The 16494-nt window shown below is 51.2% G+C and overlaps 1 protein-coding gene across 4 annotated transcripts in view; it reads right to left on the bottom strand.

Moving 5' to 3' along the window:
* Positions 1-7232: 7232 nt before the first annotated feature.
* PBX1 (PBX homeobox 1) overlaps positions 7233-16494 on the bottom strand; it is a 131753-nt gene continuing 122491 nt past the window's right edge. For 2 of the 4 annotated variants that reach the window (XM_062003181.1, XM_062003182.1), the window contains one exon: positions 7233-12492. In XM_062003181.1, coding sequence (XP_061859165.1) covers positions 12400-12492 — 93 coding nt within the window. In that variant the 3' untranslated portion in view covers positions 7233-12399. The remainder of the gene's footprint in view (positions 12493-16494) is intronic. The other 2 variants (XM_062003183.1, XM_062003184.1) reach the window with 2 other exon arrangements.

Here is a 16494-nt window from a genome sequence, read left to right on the forward strand (position 1 = left end):
TCACATTTTTCCACCCCTCACATTGCAATGGGCAGCCTGCAGAGTCCTGCTGCTTTCCTCCCCATCCCCAAGGCTCAGTGAACCCCTTTTCCACCTTCCCTCCTGTCCCCTCTCCCCTCTTCTGCCCCCTCCCAGTTTCTAGGGGATCCTCTGCAGCCATGAGCAGGTTTAACTCAAATCTCTGTCAGTGGGGTACTTTATGGAAATTGAAAACTAATTACCATTCATCTCAGCAGCTAATCACATAAAAGCCCCACCATCTCATCTTCCCTGGTCATGCAATAGTGATGGCACATGAGCAGGAGCAGAGGAGATCTTGATCAAGCCCATCAGGATGGGATGCTTCCAAAGACAATGCTGGGATTTCCCAAAACCCTTTACCCAGGGATGAGTCACCTTCTGCTGGTGCTGGACTCAGCTCCTGACCCACTGAATCCTTCTTGTCCATCTCACAGCCCTTCCTGCTCTCTCCCTCAACCCAAGAGGTAGGAAAAATGCATTTTGAGGCATTTTAGGGAAAGGAGGAGGTGTGGGGCTGGGGCCAGGAGGGCAGTGGAGATGTGTGGTCAAAGATGCTCTCGCCCGCAGTGACTTTAATTGCTCCTTGAAGTTGTCGGCTGCTGGCAGAGATGTCATGTTATAGTCATGCGTGAAGAGCTAATGGTCAAGGGTGACACCACCACCAAAACATCCTCGGGGAAGCTGTCAGCAGAGCAGGGCATCAAAGGGCAGGGAGAAGGCCCAGCCTGCTGCCAAGGGTCAGGGGGTGCTGCTGGAGATGCAAGTGCCCAGTGTAGGGGTGGTGACAGTGCCCGTGGGGCTTTGTGGCCACAAAATCATCCTGCCACATCAGGGACAGTGCAGGCAGTGCCTGAGCTGAGGGCTGGCTGCTCTCAGAACCCCTGGAAAAGATATCCTTTGAAGCTGGCACAGGCCGGGAGGGATCATGTTGATGCTGCTGTTCGGCCGGTGTCAGCTGCTTTCTGCTGTCCCCATGTTGAAGGGAGATGGCCCAGGTGTGATAAACCAGGGTGTGAAGGTGGGTCTCAGGTGCACAGCTCCCGTGCCAGCCACAGGGACACCAACCCACCCCTTTGGGCTCTTGTACCCTCCTGCACCCTGGCTGGGATGCTGCTGATTGTCACCCACCAAGGGCTGAAGGGAACCCCCTCCCCCATCTCAAGAGGTTAAGTGGCACAGCGTGGTGGGGTTGGCTTTTTGGATGTTGCCAACAGAAGGGGCTGCAGCACACACATTTGCAGGCTGTGACTGTGTCACAGTGCAAGGTGCCCATCATCCCCCGGGGCCAGAGGACACAGGCTGCTCCTCCACTCCCCAGCAGTGCCAGCGCAGTCCTGCCTTGCCTTTGGCTCACACTCCTCCTTTCCAGATGCTTCCCACTGTGCTGCTGCTGGGTACAGCTTCTCTCCCCCTCCACTGCTGCTCCATCAGGATGGGGAACATCTTCCTGCCCTCCATCAGCGGGAATGGCTCGGAGCAAGCCAGGTGAGAGCCAGGCTGCTGGGGCACACGGGTCAGCCCGCCTCAGAAGCAGCCGTCCCGCTGGAGAAGCGCGGCGAGGGAGGAAGAGTTATTACTGCAGTCACACACCAGCTATTACCTCCCGACAAAAGGCAGCGTCTGCACAGCTGGGAGAGAGCCTGAGGACAGGGCCAGCCCCGGTGACCTTCAGAGGACACGCAGCAGACAGACCAAAGCCCTGATTGCCCCAGACAGGTAGGCCCATGGGCACCTCTCCACCTGGCCCAGCGCAGTGGGAGCCTCCCGGGATGCTCCCCGTAAGCCTTCAGCCACTATCAGCTTCAAATCTCCTCACCAGCCCCTGGCCTAGGTGGTTTGTTGTGGTGGCTGTATTTTTTTCCCCGTCTCAGCTTTCTCATCAAGCTTTCAGGTCTCTGGAAGGAGGCAGAGGTGATGTTGTCAGTGCTTAGCTGCTGCGAGGTGCCAGTACCCAGTCTAATGCTGGAGTCTGGATACATCAAACAAAACATCACTTTCCAGCCCATCCCTAGCAGCTGGAGCTTAGCAAGGAACCTGCTTATAATAACTGGATTAAAGACCTGGGAGAGGAGGGAGTGAGCCAGGGGTCTCACCACGAGGCCATGGGTCAGGGTCTGCTGGCTGCATCCCTGGAGCTGAAACATCAGTGAAGTCAGAACACAGCTCTGGGACAGCCAGACCCGAGGGTTATGTCCCTGTGCTGCCTCTCACCCCAGGAGCAAAGGTACTCAAGGACACCTCATGCCATGGTAAGAAACTACCTGTAGACAAGCAGAACTGACTGGCCAGCTGGGTTTCTGGTCTCTCTCTTTAAACTGGCCCAAATGCACCTTGGGGAGGTGTTAGGGCATGTGTGCAAGAGCAGGGGAAGCACCATCATCTTCACGGTCGGCTCCCCACAGAGAGCTGGAGAAGAGTGAGTTGCCAGGGCTAAATGAAGAGGGCAGCAATTGGATGTCAGCACATGTCAAAAAAGCACAAAACAAGTTGGACTTCACAGCCAATTAAGTTTGTATGTTGTGAGAGGAGTACTGGTTAAAGACACGGCAGTGGCTGTGCTGTATGTCCATTTATCTAAACACAGTTTTCCTCAGGAGAGGAGTACGTGCATGACCATTAGCACCAAATATCTCTAATAAGGCTGTCTCTACTAATGTGCCAAGAAGAGCTTAATTAACTTGGCTTCACAGGAGCAAAACAGGTCTTCAGACAGGGCCAATCCCTTCACCATGCAGGGAAGTGCCACTGAGCGGTGGGTGACCCTGGAGGGGTCCAGCCGGCCACGATGTCTGACACTGTGTAGCTGATGGAGAGAGGTCTTGGTGGGACAAGAGGACTCAATAGGAGATGGGTCTCAATAGGAGAGGAGGGGTCTCAATAGAAGGGTCTTGGAGAGTGGTCTCAATAGGAGAGGAGGTTTTCATAGAAGAGGCCTTGTAGGAGAGGGGTCTTGATAGGGGTAGAGTCTTGAAAGGAAAGAGTGGTCTCAATAGGACAGGAGGTCTCAACAGGAGAAGGGGAGGGTCTTAATAAGAGAGAGGTCTTCATAAGAGTTTCTCAACGGGGTCTCATTAGCACAGCCCTTCTGGTTTAGCTAGGGAAAACTTTCATGGCTCCAAGGACAAGTTTTGAGACAGCTTGATGAGATTTACCCACTAATGCCCCAGTCCTGTCAGGCTCTGGAAATGCTGCAGACCACAGACACAGCTTTGAGGAGCTGAAATTCCCTGAGTTATGCAGCATCTCCCCATCATCCCCGTGGGCTGCACTGGCTGTGGGGAGCCTGCGTGGGGTGTCGTGTACAGCAGTGGGCCCCTGCTGCGGGGTGGTGAAAGATTTTAACGAGCATTAGCCACATGTTGAAGGTAAAATGAGCTGCTTGCTTTCATCCTTTCATATTATTTTGGTGTATGCAAATGAACTGGAAGCTTATTAACAAGATGAGAGGCTGGAGCCTAATTAGCAGCAGGACGAGGGAGCCGCGCTGGAGCTGAGTCAGCGAGTGAGACAATTGCTGGCAAGGCCCTCAGCAAACGCTGCAGTGGTTTCTGCAACCCCCAGCTGCTCCCAAATCACCCTAAAAACAGGAGAATTGGGCAAAATCTGTGCCTTTCTCAGAGGATTGAGGGGACAGGCTTTATATGTGGTGATGCTCTGGCTGTAGCCTGTGTGGGCCACCCCTAAGGCACTGGCTTTGGTTTGTTCTCCATAGTGGTTGCACTGCAGTTTGGATCTTACAGGTGGAGCTAGGGCAATGCTTCCTTCCAAAAGTGAGTATTTTGGACAATGCCACCAGGCTGTGGTGATGGCTGGAGCAGAAGTGAGGCATGTGAGGTCTGGGCTCAATGCACCGGGCGCTGCTGGCAGGAGACAGGGCTGCTTTGGTCCCGATGGAGTTAGTTTCAGTGAGTACTTGCTTCTGCTGATGCTTCTTTTCTCATTTTGAAGAATCCTTTCTCACAAAGAGCTGGGAGGAGAAGATCATCTTTATTTTCTCCTGTCCTCCCCTCTGTAACCTTTTCCCCACTCTGGCTGTTGCCTCAAGCAGAGGAAAGCTGAAACCTTGCCGGTGGTGCAGGCAGGGGCTGTGAGGCTGCTGGCCTGTGCTGGCTGCTGGTGATGGGAATTAGCCTCCCAATGAGAAGCTGCCAATAAATCCCTCCAGCAATTTGCACCTTTGGAAGGCCACAGCAGCCGTTCATTTGCATTTGTAATTAGCTGGGCTCCCCCAGCACTTCTCAGCTGCCCTGCTCTGGGGCTAGAGACAGCTGTGGGCAAACCAGGTAGGATTTGGGAGTGGGAGCCCTGGCAAGGAGGGGGTGGCATTCCCCTGGGTTTTTGTTTGTTTGGTTTTTAGTATGTATTTCTTCTGCTGGGTCTGGGTCCAGCCCTGCCTCTGTGCCACCATCACCCACAGCTCTGCCAAGCCAATGCCCATCCATTTGCCTCCTCCTCTGGGCTCCTTCCTCGTCATCCCCGTCCTCTCTCAGCACTGAGCACCTTCGCTGCCGTCCCCACAGCACAACCCTGACAAATCGGCACCTTGAGCAGGCAGCATGCAGGAGGATGCCACAATTCCCTATAAAGCTATCAGAACATTAGCAGTAATTAGAAGATGCAGCACACATTCCCAAGAGCTGATGCCTGTGGGCAGGGTTAGAATCACAGAATCATAGAATGGTAGGGGTTGGAAGGGACCTTTAGAGATCATCTAGTCCAACCCCCTATTTTATTTATTTTACTTCATTTTATTATTTTATCTTTTGTTTATGTTTTATTTTTAAAAAACGATTCGAATTTATTTTATTTCACTTATGGGTTTTATTTTACTTTTGGGTTTTGTCCTTTTCCAAAAATTATAATTTATTTTCATTTAATTAAAAGTATTAAATTTAATTATTTTAATCTTTTGTCTTTTGGTGGTTTATATTATTTGGTTTTATTCTTTTATTTATGGTTTTTGTGTTGTTTCAAAAGATTATTTGTTTTCATTGAATTATGAAATGTCATTATTTTCTTTTTTTTGTCTTTTAAAACATAATTGTTTTGTTTTGTCTCATTTTAAAAGGTGATTATTGGTTTTCAATCAATTAAATTTCATATATTTTTCTCTCTTTAGAAATGATTTTATTGATGGGGTTTGCCTTGATTTGTAAATTATTCTTTATTTCATTCCACTTTATTTCGTTAATTCTTTTGTCTTTTGTTATTTAATGCTTTAAAAAAAGGTTTTTTTCTTTATTTCCTAGGCTCCTACACCTGCTGTGCCCAAAGAATGAGCAGCACCAGCCCTCCCTCCACCCCACTGCCCAGAGTCCCGGGGCCAGCCTCCACTCGCCATTGAGGAGGGGAGCTGCCTCCAGCCAAGGCACAGTAAAATATTTTACTACAAAGCAGAATTACTCCAAAGACTGATGGGCTGACTTGCGAGACCCACTCACATTTATGGAGGTCGTAAGTTATAGACTCCTGGTGAACTGGAGAAAAGCACAACCCTCCCCTTTTATAGGCGACGCTTCCTGCCGTATATTAAACTCTCCAGCAAACGGACGGGGCTTTACTGCAAACTATAACTTTAACGTGGCCCAACCCCTCAGTTAGTTCAGAAGGATTAATAATAACCAGGGTGTGCTTTGCCAGCCCCGGCACGATGGCTGTTTGCCCTGGAGCTGCTGGTGGTGGGTCCTGGCTGGACCTGGGTGGGGGAGACCCCAGGCTGCTGCCAACTAGGAGAGAAAGCTGCAGGAGGCATTGCAGGATGTGCCCATGGGAACTTGGAAGGCATGGACACATCACCTAGCCGCTGGGTTCTGCTCGCCAAAAGCTTTTCGAAGCTTCTGCTGTGGAAATCAGTGGGGCCTGGTACATGCCATGCTTTTATTTTCCCAGTTTTTTGGCCTAAAATATTAGAACATGAAATGGGAAAAGTGCAGGAGCCATCCCTCGAAGTCTGGTGAACTTTGTTGCTTAAATAAGGGGGAACAGGGAGGAAGAAAACCCCAACCCTAGAGATGAATGAGTAGCCAGGGGAGAAGGAAAAGGTGTGGATGCAGAGGGGGAAGGAGCTGAAAGCAAGGAAAAGGCAAACAGTTCAGCTGGATTAGGAGGATTCAGTTTCTCTGTCAGTCACAAGAAGCCAATGAGGGGGGGAGGGAGGAAGGATGCTGCACCCAGCCAGGCTCCTCCACCCACCTCCAAACACTCCGGGAGGCTGCAGATGCCCTTTTCCCACCTGCAAACCATCTCCTTTTTTGTTTGTTTTGCAGGGAGAGAGGGGAAGACTTGAGCTGGGAAAGGCCGTGTGTGTCAGGACAGCCAGCGTCGCCTCCTCCCACCTGCCTTTTTGGGACGATTTTTCTCCTCGAGGCTCGGTGAGACTTGACTTAGCATTTCTCTGTTTGGAGCCGGGCTGAGCATTTATTAGAATGAAACAGCTGGGAGCAAGATGATATTTAAGCTGGTATGAGGAGAGCAGCGTTGGAGGGAGATAACTCCTGGGGCGCCGCGGCAGCCGGGGCCTCGCGCGGCTCCTGCCGCACAGCGATACAGTTAATTTGCAGCCGGAGCTGGAGGCTGTCCCACGCTGATACCGACGTGTTATTTAGAAGAGAAAGGTCAGGCTGGAGACTGAATAATCATTGACAAGAATTCCACAAAGGGAGGGAGTGGGGGCTGCCTCTCCCCAGGGGCTCCTTGCCCTGCTCTCTGTTGGGGGGTGGCAGGGATCCTGTCTGCCTTCAGCCACCCTCTTTTTCCCCTAATCCCTCCATCTCTGGGGAGGGGGCAGAGCTGGCCTGGTTTTCATCCCATGCACAGACCCTTTTCGAAATGTTAAATTATGTTTTGCTCAGAAAGGTTTCCAAATATTTCTATTTTTCCCCAACTAACCGCCCCAGTAAAACAGCAGAACCCACCAAACCTTCCCCTGCCCCTCCCCAGCCCCGGGCTGAGAAAGGAAAATCCTCACGCCAGCCTGAAGCACGCTAAAAAGAAAACCATCCTGAAAGCACCATGAAGGAGCAATGACAATGGAAAGACTGCAAAATGTCCTTGTGCACGGACACCTCCGTGTGTGCAGGAGACCCACCTCCCCCTGCCCAGGGACACGGTGGCATCACCCCGGCCACAGCCCTCCCACCATATAGCAGGGAACCCCCCGAAGATATTCTCACATTCCTCTTCCCTGCCTCCCCCCCAAAAAATACACCAGGTTTGGTTTCAGGGTTTTGGGGTTTTTTTTTTAGTTTTTTTTTTTTGCAACAAAAGAAACTATTTATTTGGAATATGCATTACCAGTACAAATCAGGAAACTGTAAAACCTACACCTTGTTAGTATCGTCATAGAACAGAAAAGTCTCAACTGGGATCAGAAAGACAGAGGCCTTTTTTTTTTTTTTTCTTTTTCTTTCTTTACAGAAGCAGAAAAGCTTAAAGTTTCAAAAACCAGGTCGGAACAGAGAGTCTTCTTTTACTTTTTTAGGGTTTCTCTTTCTTTTTTTTTTTTAATATTTGGAATCCATCAGGAAGGGGGGAAGAGATGGAGGCAAAAAATAAAAAATAGAACAGAAAAAGCAACTCAGAACAAGTGGATCATCTTTACAAGGGCTTTGCAAGTACAAACAAAAAAGCAAGTTGACAAAACCAACCCCCCCCCCAGGCAATGTCTGATTTATGTCATTTTAATAATAACAATAAAGGTGTACCAAAACAAAAGGACTCCAGGAAACCTTGGGATTAAAAGGGTTACCCCAAACCCTAAAGCGTGCAGTGATGTGAAAAGCTCAGGTTTTTTTTAGGGGGAGGTGGGCAGGCAGCAGGGAAACTGTTTTCAGAGAAAACTAGTGATGGCAACTGGTGACTTAACCCAGCAGTTCTCCTTGCACCACGCTCTGCAGACACTGAGACTTTGGGCTGTATTGGAGGGAATCTTGGTTGTGTCTCTCCATGGCTGGGGAGGGGCTGACACATCTCATCTTGTTGCTCGTCCTTCCCTTGTCCTCTCAGGGGAGGAGGGGGCCCAAGCTGTGACCCCCCCCGTTGTTAACAAGGTCCACAGTTGAAATTGGGTTGGTATGTTCCATGCTCTAAACTCCTCAGATTTGGGGGCCTCTAAGCCAGAGCTCTTGCAGGGAACCCTTGGGCCAAGGATGCTGCCAGGATTTGAGGAAGAGCACTGCTTTTGGGGAGGATTCATGCCCTTTCATCACTTCCAGGCAGCTCAGCATCACCCCCAGGAATGGAGACTGACTCCCTGTCACCCTTTGGGATCTCCTCTACAAACCCCCTCAGATTACAAACCCCCTCGGATTCCAGTTCTGGGCTCCCCAGCTCAAGAGGGACAGGGAACTGCTGGAGAGAGTCCAGCGCAGGGGCACCAAGATGATCAGGGGACTGGAACATCGTCCTTATACGGAAAGGCTGCGGGAACTGGGGCTGTTCAGTCTGCAGAAGAGAAAACTGGGGGTGGGGCGAATCTCATAAGTATATAAATGTATCTAGCAACAGGACAAGGGTTAATGGGATGAAGCTGGAACACAAAAAGTTCCATTTAAACGTAAGAAAAAAACCCCTATTTGACTGTTGAGGTGAGGGAGCCCTGGCACAGGCTGTCCAGGGAGGGTGTGGAGGCTCCTTCCTTGGAGGTCTTCAAGACTCACCTGGACATGTTCCTGTGTGACCTGATCTAGGTGGACCTGCTTTGGAAGGGGGTGGGGGGAGTGACTGGACTGGATGATCTCTAAAGGTCTCATCCAAGCCTTGCTGTTCTATGATTCTATGATACACCCCTCTCCGGAGACATAATCCCCTCCACTCGGCCCCAGAGCAGCCACTTGGGGATCTATAGTGTCAAAATAAGATTCCCTGCTCCAAGAGAAACACCATCCCCCCAAAACCCATCCCTCCCACCACCATCACTTTTCACATCACTTGGGTCAAAGCGCAGGGGAAGCGACAAGGCCATTGTCTGGGACGGGACAAAACGAACTCATCATCATCATCATCATGAACCTCCCCCCAGGCTGTCCCCTCCCAAACAACGCCAACAAAATAAAGCAAAAAGGTAATTTCTGGGATCTGGGCGTTAAGAAACAGAAAAGTGTTAGACTGTACCTATTAATGCTCACTATTCCAACCATTTTTTTTCTTTTTGTTTTTTTTCCCAAGTTTTACAAAATGAATGACCGTCACTTCTTTAACCACGGTGTCAGAAGAAACGAGTGTGCACAACTCTACACTTCTCTAGCATTCTGGAACTAATTCACAAAGGCGAGAAAACGGGGAAAGAAAGAAAAAAGCCAAAACAAAACCAAAAACTCCAAACCATGGGAAAAGCCAAGAATCAAACAAACAAAAAAAAAAAAAGAAAGAAAGAAAAGAAGGATGACTGTAGGTAGTCTGATGTTATAAACTATACAGGAATGAAGCGCTTGTTGCCACAGGAAGAACAGCGCCGGGACCTTCCCCCTGTTCAATTTTGCGTGCTAAGAGGGTCATTGTTTTTTTACTCTTTTATTATAAACACTATTAAATTCCGACTGCTTTTTTGGTTTTTGGGGTTGGTGGTTTGTTTTTTTTTTCTTTTTTTTTTTGTTTTCCTTTTTTTTTTCTCTCCTTTATCTGAATATACAAGAACATTCATTATCAAATGTTCATTATCATCAATACTACAAAGAACGAGACACAAATCGCAAGAAACAATGGAAAATGTTAATAAAGCTGAAAGAATCTTTGTTGGGGTTTTTTTTGTGGTTTTTTTTTTTTTTGTTTGGTTTTATGATTTTTTTTTTTTTTAGTTTCTGCAGGGTTTTTTTTTTGTTTCTTTTTTGTTTTTTCGTTTTGTTTTTTTTTTGGTATCGAAGTCAGGTTTTTCTGGGCAGAAAAACAACAAAATAATAATAATAAAAAAGGAGGAGGAAAAAAAAAACCCAAAAACACACCCCACAACACTTGGGGATTTGGTGGGGGAGAGGAGGAGGGAAGAGGGAGGGAGAAATAATCTTCCAAAATTAAAAAAGCAAAGGAAAAGGCAAGCGAGCAGCTACGTCAACATGAACCAGAGGGAACAAGCGGGGAACCCAGGAGGTGATTTGCAAAGTACCATGGAGAAGCGAGGGCCTGGGCTGGGCTGGGGGCGGCAGGGAGGGGACGGCGGTGCCAAGCCAGTGGTTTGGGCTCGTTGCACTGCTGCTGCTCCAGCAGACAGGCCTGAGCCTGGCGTGCCCACCCCAAAATGCTCTGCTGCATCGGTTTTGTGTAAAATCAGCTGGAAATGCTGAAAAAGCTGCAGTGTGGGGATGCTGCAGGAGGGCTGGGGAAGAGGGGCAGCACCTCCAGACAGTCCTCGTTGGGAAATGATCATCTTGTTGCTCTTACTGTGTCCCCAGACGAGAGGTGGCCCTTGGCCTCGTGCGTGACGGTCCCCGGGCACCGAGGATGCGAAAGGAGCACAAAGTGTCTTACTGCCACAGACAGGAAAACCGTGCGAGGAGCAGCTTGTGCTGTTTCCTGGCCACCTTTCTCACCCTACTCTGATCCCACCAACTCAAAAACAGAATATCCACCGCATTGGGACTTTGTATGTTGAGGGAAGGTCAGCTTTTGGAGCCTTCTGGGCTTGTTTCCCAGGGAAAGGCAGGCTTCACCTCCACCTCAGGTGAGGCACACTGCTGGCCCCACGCTGCAAGGCCATGGGCTGTTGGGGCCCAGCAGATGGGTGGCAATCTTTCTGGCAGAGCTTTAATTTGCAATGGCTCTTGCTTAACGCTGCTCTGTGCTGGCAGTTCCCATCTCAAGATGGCTAGCAGGGTGGGTAGGGGCGTGCAAGAGTGTTAGATGTGGCCAAGAAGTATTTGGATTCATCAGGAGGTGCAGGATGTGCAGCACCCATGCAGGTGCCCATTGACACCTAGGGCCTTGCCATGCACCAGCTCAGCCTCCTCATGCCTGCTAAAGGGTGGCCAAAAGTACCACTCTGGTATAAAGCTCAGCCCGCTGCCTGGGGTGAACTGGTGCCACCTCACCCTGCTCTTCAATGAAAGCCATACCCTTCCAGCAGCAGCTGCCTGAAGGGGTGTCTGAGCAGATGAAGCCTTGCTTTACCACCCTTCACTGCTTTTCCAAAGAGCAGACCAGGCAAGCTGTGCAGAAAATCCCACAAGGTCTCCTATGGCTTGGGATGCTGCTGCCCAGAGTAACACCCGGGATAAAACCAGCAGCTTTAGCAGAATGACGTCCCTAAGCAGGGCACCCACCCATCCTACAGAGCTTCACACTCAAGCAAACCCTTTGCACTAACAGCACACCCGATGCGCTCACCCCACCTCAGCTGGCCTCTGGGATCCCGCTGCCCGTCTCTTGCTGCCTGACTGGCGAGGCTTCGGGTGCCACCAACCTCTGTGAGTCCTGTCTGCACTGATAAACCCTCCTCCTCCTCTTCCACAGCACAGCATACTCCTGCAGGCACAAGCCAACAGCCCACAACGCTTTTTCCTCACCAGGGCAAACTCCACCGCCGCCTCCTGAGGTGCTGGAGTCCCATCGGGCACCGAGGTCCGAGCCTGTCACACTGCCCAGGGGCTCAGCGCCTTCGACAGCAGCCATGGCCAGTTCTTGCCTGCCTCTGCTGTGTTTCCTTTCTTCTTCTCCTTCCTTCCTTCCTTCCCACAGCAGGCAGGGAGGATGGTGGGGCCTCATGGCTCACCCAGCTTTGGGATGTGTGGCGGAGCAGGGCAGGGACTGGGAAGAGCTGGCAGTTTCTCCAGGGCTGGGAACAGGCCGGGATCTTTCAGAGGCAAATGGGAGCAGGTCAGCTCCTTCTCCTGCATGCATGGGGCCTGCATCCACCTGCCCTGTCATCGGGGCAGGGCAGGAGACGGCAGAGACGAGGTGGCACTGGGGCTGCGGTGGCACTTCCCTACGGAGAGGTAGCGTGAGAGACATGGAGGGAGAGAGGGCTGCCTGCTAGTAAAGGAGCAAGATGTGACCGAGGTACATTGGTGGCTCCTCAGACGAGATGCCCAACACGAGGCCATGCTCTGCTTTGGGGTGCTTCTGATTTTTTGCTTTTCCTCCTTAAAATCCTTCTACCTGTTGACATATCCTTCGGTGGGAAAGGGGGGAAGGGGAGGGAGTGGTGTTGTGGCGGTGGCAGGGAGGGGGAGAGCGGCTTCTACCCAGAAAAGAAAGGGAAGAGAGTATAAAGAAGTGTCCAGATTGGCTGAAAAAAGCATCCCGACGAAGAGAAGAGAAGAGAAGGAGTCTTCTTGTGTGTGCTGATTGGGTTCACCTCCAGTCTGACTGCTGCAGTGTTAGGAGAGGCCCCCTCCCCTCCCTCCCCTGCCGGGGCCGGCTCAGCCAGGGATGCAATTTGCTGGGAGATCAGTTGGAGGTATCAGAGTGAACGCTGCCAGGGCCTTCTGTGGGGGAGGTCACTGACGACGGGGTAGTAGCGTCTTGCCAACCTCCATTAGCCTGTGGGAAGGGAGACACAGAGATGTCAGACACCCAGGGCAGGCCTGGCCCTGCCCAAGCCACCCCTCCACTTCCCACCCTTCTGCTTCTTCCTCAGCAGAGGCTGATATAGGGGTAAAGATGTCCCCTCTGGCTGCCCCCTCCCATCACAGGCTCCATCAGTGGGATGGGACCAGAAACAATTCTGTCAAAACCAGGGGTTTTGATAAATAGCCAGTGTGTGCAAATTCTGTCTCTTCAAAAACACATACTCCTGCAGAAACCCTGAGCTCTGGTTGTTAGGGGTTTTTTACCCTCAAACAGGACTTCTCTGCATAAGAAAGGAGGAAAATAGCAAACATCTCATCCTAGAACCATCCCCCGCCCCCTTGCCCCCAGGACGTTATCTGGTGCTACAAGCAAGCAGAACAAGCAATGGGTGCCTAGGGACTGCTGAGCTGTGTCCTGTCCCCCAGCATCACTCCATGTCCCCCCTCACCACCTTCCTGGGAAGCTCTCCTCCTGCACAGTCCCATCAGCACCAAGCCTTGTCATGGGGAAGACATGTTGCCCCAACACTCCTCTTGCCACTATGAAGGCTGTGTTTGGGGATTTGAGCCACCTCCCTGCTCCCAACGCAAAAGTCACAAACAAATACGTGCTGCCCTGAGGCTGCTCCTGTCATCCCTCCTTGAGAGATCCCAAGCCACAGCACAACAGAGGTGCCACCGTTGTATCCCAGCCAAGGGTCTGTACAGCAAAGCATGACAGACAACTTTTTTCCTCTCCTAAAAAGTGACGCAGAGGCAAACCCTCCAGGCTCTGCAGAGCAGGGCTACTGAAGGGCCATGGCTGCAGTAGGCAGGAGCCGGCAGCGCACAGAAGCTGCTCCTCCATGGCTGCCATCTCCTTCGGAGAGAAGCAGATGTCTCACCCAACCTCCTCTGCTCGCTCTGACATTGATTCAGTGCTTGGCTAATTAATCCTTCCCAACCACTGCCTGAGCTCCAGTCGGTAGCAGCCGCTGTCCCGCTCTGGATGTGCCCAGGCTGCTTTCTCCTCTCTGCCTGTCCTGTTGGCACATGGCTGACCCCCAAAGCAAGGTAAAGGTAGGAAAAGCCTCATTGCCCTGAGGCACTGAACAGCCATCCAGGGCTCACTGGCAGGTTATCCACACAGCTGAGATGGGAGCTAAGAGCTGACCACGGGTGAGCTGAGCAAACCCACATCTTGTGGGATGCAATCAGTTCACAGTAGGACAGCCACAAAGCAGAGAACGCACACACGCAATGGGCTTGTGTGCTCTTCCACACCCAGCAGCCTGGGCAGCAGCAAGGAGACAGGAACCACATACTGAGTTTACCAGCTGAGCAAACCCTGTGCTGCTTCACCTTGGGTGCAACAGTGAAACCAGACGTGCTCCCCCTGGCCTGCAGAAACCTCACCACCCCCACCAGCCTCTCTCCACTGCCAGACCCCGACCCACTGTCCCTGTGCTCCCTGAGATGCAACATCCACCCTTACATGTCTTGGACCGCTGCAAGAGGCAGCAATTACTGCAGATTATCAGCCCAACAATGACAGGCCACGTAAAGAGAGACACAGAGCCAACTCTACCACCCCGAGACTGGCATATTCAAGTACACTTAGGACATTAATAGCAATTTACGTGCCATCAGTGAGAGAGAACCACAATAGCTGTGCTGGCAGCCCCTTATTACCAAGCCTGTTATTTGTTGGAGTTACAAGCTATAATCACAACAGAAACTTTCAAAACCCTTATCTTCCGTGACGCACCAAATCTATTTCAGAGCCGTAATTGCTATGTCACCGGAGAGTTTGCTGCTTAATGCACTCAGATGCCATTTAGTGTTTGCAGGGTCATTACAGCGAGCAGGAGGGGGGAGCGTGGCGGGGCCCGCGCAGAGAGGGGCTCCGGACCCATTCTGCTCCGTTATTTTTAGCCAGGCCAGAGAGGGAGGGAGAGCATCTCACAGTCAGAAATGAAGGGGCTTCCACATTTAGCACCCTACCCCATACCCTCCCCAAAATTCTGGGGAGCCCCGCGATACCCAAGCGTGGGGATTATCAGTTTGTGCTGGCGATGATCGCCTCAGTGGGAAGCCAAGAGGGTGTTGGGGAGAGGCATGCTACACAGTCCCTGTAACACTCTCCTGCTCCCTGAGCTGGGAAGGCCTCAAGTTATGGGTCAAGTGATGGAAAAGAAGCCCTAAGGTTGGCCATGACTTTATCATCTTGTTGCTGTTCTTTGGTACGGACAAGCCCTCCATGAGAAGGCCGGATCTTTCCCCAGGCAGAGGGCACGTAGGCACCATCCACACTCATCCCTCCCTTTCTGGAGTTCATCCTGCTGCTGCACAGACCAAGCGAAGTGTAAGATGCATCCAATTTCACCCAGGTGGCCCTGTCTCTTTCCTTCTCTGGGGATCTAACTGTAGGAAATCCCTTGGGATGTCCCTCAAAGACAAGGGAGGGTTCTGAGGAGACCCACTGAGCAGCTTCTGCACACAGCTGTGACTTCTTCGGGAGGGGCAGAAGCCAGACAGAGCAACAATCTCCAGGACATATGCATATGTCACCTTCTAGTGCCAGAGCACAGGTAAGGCCCTAGTGACTGTCCATGGGTAGAGCCCCTGTGCTGGATTACTGAAGTAACTGGTTTTGGTGCCTGTTTCCAGAGGTCTCACAGCATTTTTGTCTCCTCCAGCATGTCTGGCTGGCTCTCAGCCTGGGCCTCCTACATGGGGCTGGGAGATGACCTTCTGGCCATTTTTAAAGATGCCTTCTGCTTTGCACAAAGGTTCTCTTCATGGCCCACTTTCTCTGACCAAATCCTTGTCACATCATTGTCAGGTCAGCCTCCAAACACACCAGACACTGGCAAGTCAGACAGACAGGTTTCAGACCTCTGGACTTTTAAGAGTCTGTGTCGGGGTCTCCTTTTGATACACAGTGAAGCTCTTATCACACCCCACAGAATCCAGCCTTGCCTGGCCATCACTTTCCAAGGGTCACAGAGTCAGTCTTCAGGACACCCCAAGGCATCCCTGAAGGATGGAGGCTGGGCAATGAAGCCCTGCCAGACTATCCTCCACATCTCAGCTTGTAAACTGCAGCTTGATCACAACAGTGAACCCCAGCTTGCTGAAGAACAGTGACAACTTTCTTTTCCAAGGCTTAAACTCTTGGAATAAAGGCTCTTGATCTCTCACAGGCACCAGTGCCTGGTGATCCTTGCCAACAAGACTGGGTGCAAAATTCAAGGGCACACCTTGCCACTGCCCATTGCTATCTTTACAGTCATCTTTAAGATGACTTTTCAGACCTTTACATCTTTAAGATGACTATAGCTCATTCCTTCATTATCAGATGGAGGAACTAAAACACTCTGTGGATTTACAGCCATGAAGCAGTAGCAGGAAGGGCCATGTTTTGGGTTGGGTCTCTCCAGAGGATTACGGCAATAAAGATCCAACTTCTGCTGAAACTCACTAGAACATGGACACCTAAATCCTTCAAAATCCCTAGTCTCAAGGAGCTCTGTCTGGGTACACACGCAGACTCCAATAAACAAGCACTGTACAGAGGGACCAGACACTTAATGGTGCAAACCTCCTCAAAGCTTGCAAAAAGGGCTGGATCAGGCCCCAGACATTCAGGACGGGGGTGGGTGTCTCTCATTCCTCTCAGTGCTACCCGAGGCTGGGTAGCCTCCAGACAGCTCCTGCCTCTTCCACCCCTCCATTACCAAAAGCCTCCTTGTCCTAGCTGGGAGAGGCGAGAAGGTGCCTGCTCCAGCTCCGCCTCCGCCATCGCCACGGGTCAGGGCCATCACATCGCTGTGACACCATTCATTCTCCTGCTAACGATGCAGAACCCACCGCAGGCCCCTTTGCTGGTGGAGCGAGCTGCCAGCCACCCAGCAGCACAGCCATGGAGCAAGCTGCGCTCTGGCTACCTCCTTGTTCTCAGCTGTCAGGACTTACATGCCTTTAAAGCCTC

Source organism: Colius striatus, chromosome 10 (assembly GCF_028858725.1).
Source record: "Colius striatus isolate bColStr4 chromosome 10, bColStr4.1.hap1, whole genome shotgun sequence".
Lineage (NCBI taxonomy): Eukaryota > Metazoa > Chordata > Aves > Coliiformes > Coliidae > Colius > Colius striatus.